A 4002-nucleotide genomic window follows, 5' to 3' on the forward strand; every position below is an offset into this window, starting at 1 on the left:
GCTCTTACCCACTGAGCCATCTCACCAGCCCTACTCTACCTTTTAAAAATAGTTTTTAGACAGGTTTTCTCTGTTGGCCTTAAACTTACGTAGATCCAAGTGCTGGGGTTAGAGGCGTGTGCTACCATGCCTATAGAGGCTAAGAGTTTCATGCTTAATGGTTAATATACATAAGGCCTTGGGAATGACCCCCAGTACAGCCAGCCCTTCCCAGTGCCTTCCTGTCCCTTCCAAATACAAATATTTTGAAGGAAATCAATATAAATGTTTTTACCTTTAGCCATTCTGCCTGTGTTCATGTGGTAAACAAAAGGATATCCTAAGAACTAAAATTTTCATATTTTAGGATAATATTCAGTGTTAGAGAAACATCTAGACTGTATTGAATGGTGTTTGGAAATAAAAAGAAGTAACATTCACATTTATCCTCCCATAACGAAGATTGAACAAGTAGGACAGGGAATGGGTATATACTCTACATGCTGTCTTTGATTGCTTTCAAATTCCTAATTACATAAATAACCTGTTCAGTTTGTTTGTATAGTGTTACTTGTATGTGTGTGTTTCGGGGCTGACCATTTGGTATTGGATAATCAGTTGGTGTGCTCTTTTCTGGGAAACCCTTTCTCAGCTCCCAGGTGTTTCTTGGTTGCCTGTAGTTGCCAGTAGTGTTGGGTTGAAGCTCGTGGACTTGCTCATTCACTTTAGCATGTCTATTGTTTTCCTTGTTCAGCTCATATCTAGACAGTTTGATATCACTAGGAGAGGATTTCTTTAACAGTCTGTGTGTTGCAGAGAAGTTTCTTTTATGTGGGGTGAGGGCTATACTTACTTGTCCATATAGGAACAAATATTATTTAAAGTAAGGATTATGCTGGATTGTAAAGTGATGATTATATATTCTCACCCAAGATGCATAAATTTACTAGCCATAGGTATTTGGCTAGGTTTCCAGTACCAAGAATGATTTCCCTTTTGTTAAGGGGGTCTTAATTCTTACTAGAGACTTACTACTTATGTCAAGGTATGTGTGCCACTATTCCACCCTTAAGTTTATAATTGTTGGTTGTTTGTAGGCATCATAGCTAATCTCCCTTTCTTAGAGTCAAGGATCAAATCTTTTGTTTAATACAGCCATGGCTTAAAGATAATTAGCAAACACTTGAACTGTTTCTTTTTTTTTTTTTCTTTTTGGATTTTTGAGACAGGGTTTCTCTGTATAGCCCTGGTTGTCCTGGAACTCACTTTGTAGACCAGGCTGGCCTCAGAAATCTACCTGCCTCCGTCTCCAGAGTTCTGGGATTAAAGGTGTGCGCTACCACGCCCAGTGAACTGTTTCTTTATACATTTCAAATCAAACAGGAATGGGAAAGAGACTGCAAAGTGAATTCTGCAAACCCACCTAATTGTAAACACAAAATTGTTAAATGGCTAGTGACTGTAGGGATTAGTATTGTCTTCATGGCAGGTTGTCTTTGGAGTTCTAGAAAGGATATTTTTGTATTATCTTAAGTAAGCCAGGTTTTTTTTTTTTTTTTTGAGACGGAGTTTCTTTCTCTGGTTGTGGCTGTCCTGGAATTCTATCAGTAGACCAGGTTGCCCTCAAACTCAGAGCCTGACCTGCCTCAGGTGGGATTTAAAATATAAGCAACCACTTTAAGCTAAGATAAACTGAGATAATTTGTTCTTAAGTATTTTCAGTTCTTTTCCTTTCTATTAAATAATGAATTAAAGGTTTACATGCTCATCTTGGGTGGGGAAGGGGGTTGGAGGAATCCAGAACCTCAAGCAGATGAGGAAAGCATACTACCAACTGTGCTATGTTCTTGGTTTTTGTTTGGTTTGGTTTTTGCAGACAAGGGTATCTTTTTTTTTTTTTTTTTTTCAGCTTTTTTTTTTTTTTTTTTTTAAAGCTTTATTTATTTATTATATGTAATTACTCTGTAGCTGTCTTCAGACACTCCAGAAGAGGGCGTCAGATCTTGTTACGGATGGTTAAGGATGGTTATGAGCCACCATATGGTTGCTGGGATTTGAACTCGGGACCTTTGGAAGAGCAGTCGGGTGCTCTTACCCACTGAGCCATCTCACCAGCCCAAGGGTATCTTTTATATTTGGGTAGCTCTTGGCTGTCTTGGAACTACGTAGACCAAGCTGTCCTTGAATGCAGAGATCCACTTGCCTCTGCCTCTCAAGTGTTGGAATTAAACACTGGCCCCTCTACCACTTGGCTTCCTGGTTTTCGTGTTTACTAAAGCATACTAACTTTTAAAAAGAATAGCCAACCTGGACTATATATTGCAAGAATCCCAGCAGTTCTTGGAAATGATAATAGACCAAAAAATATTGTCTCTACTGATACTACTACGTTTAGTTAATATCACACACCTTTAATCCCAGCAGAGGCAGGCTATTTTCTGAGATCAAGGCTAGCAAGGCTGTGATAATAACTGGCTAGATGTTTAGCAGGTAAAGGTGCCTACTGCCAAACTTGGAAATAGGTATTTAATTTTCAAAATTCATATAAATCAAGGTGGTCAGGAGGAGAGAATTAACTCCAAAAAGTTGTTGCCCCTTGCCCTATATATGTGCCATGCCATACGCGTGAACATACACAAACAGAAGTATGTAAATATAATACAGATTTGTTTTTGTTTCGTTTTGCTTGTTTGAGACAGGGTTTCTCTGTGTAGCCCTGGCTGTCCTGGAATTCACTCTATAGACCAGGCTGGCTTCAAATGCAGAAATTCGCCATCACACCTGGCATAAATTTTTAACTCTCTAGAAGAGAACACAAAATAGCTAATTAATAAGAATTTAGGCGCCAGGCAGTGGTGGCACGTGCTTTTAATCCCAGCACTTGGGAGGCAGAGGCAGGCATATTTCTGAGTTCGAGGCCAGCCTGGTCTACAGAGTGAGTTCCAGGACAGCCAGGGCTACACAGAGAAACCCTGTCTCAAAACACCTTAAAAANAAAAAAAAAAAAAAAAGAATTTAGGATAACATTTTTTAAAATTAGCCTTGTAGTCTTTGCCCAGGCATGTTTGGACAGTTTTAGAAGTTACGAAGATTTCTTCTGATATGATTGGACTCAAGGTCTTTTATATTCTAGGCATGTGCTCTGTGTGTTGGGTCTTAGGTTTGCTGAGAATAAAGATGAAGATAATATTGTGGGAAATAAGGAGTAAATAAAGTGATTAGAACTAAGCTAGTTATTGTGATATAGTTGATTATTACCATGAAATATTTGGTGTTAGGTTTTATTTGAGCCAGCCATTCCTTCCTGAACATCCCACTGTAGTTGAAATAAATTTTAGGCTGGGGCATGATGGCAGATGCAGCACCTGGCAGAAAAATGCAGGAGTTCAATCAAGAGGGACACTTGGAGTTCAATCAAGGTCAGCTACATAGCAAGTTTAGAGACCAGCCTGGATCACATGAGACCTTGCTAAATTCCTTGCTAAAAAGAAAATAAGCCCAAGGATTTCTCTTAAATTGTCTTACGACTTGAGCTTCTTTCTCCTTTTGTCCTTGGTACTTTTGTAATCAGGTGAATCACAAGAAAAACTCCTTACTAAATGAACTTAAACAGGAAATGGTCTCTAGATGCTGAAGTCTTCACTGGGTGGTAGAGTACACTCTTGAATTTATTTGGAGTGCTGAGCAGCCACAGTTCCAGTTGAAAAATCAGAAGGGTTGCAATTTAAATGATTGCTTGTGATTTGTTTCTGGGTTAATTGTAAGGTTTTGTTTTGAATTTGCTTAATTAGTTTACTTTTTCACTTTGCCTCTAGATCCCAAAAGGATAATCACTTACAATGAAGCCATGGATAGTCCAGATCAATGAAGGACCAGACTGCCTATTTGTAACCTTTCTGCAGCATTAGAGCCACCGTTCATGTGGGACACAAGGCTTTTATGCTCCTAGATCTTCAATGCAGCAGAGGAACCATAAGTAGAATCACAGGATAATATATACAAATATATATATATATATATATA

General features: G+C 38.6%; 1 protein-coding gene across 1 annotated transcript in view; it reads left to right on the top strand.

Moving 5' to 3' along the window:
- The window catches only part of Nufip2 (nuclear FMR1 interacting protein 2), a 24473-nt gene extending 20471 nt beyond the window's left edge, over positions 1–4002 (top strand). Inside the window, exon 4 of the mRNA XM_021212473.2 lies at positions 3795–4002. Within this exon, the coding sequence (XP_021068132.1) occupies positions 3795–3847 (53 nt within the window). The 3' untranslated portion in view covers positions 3848–4002. The remainder of the gene's footprint in view (positions 1–3794) is intronic.

Source organism: Mus pahari, chromosome 14, assembly GCF_900095145.1.
Source record: "Mus pahari chromosome 14, PAHARI_EIJ_v1.1, whole genome shotgun sequence".
In the NCBI taxonomy this organism is placed as follows: domain Eukaryota; kingdom Metazoa; phylum Chordata; class Mammalia; order Rodentia; family Muridae; genus Mus; species Mus pahari.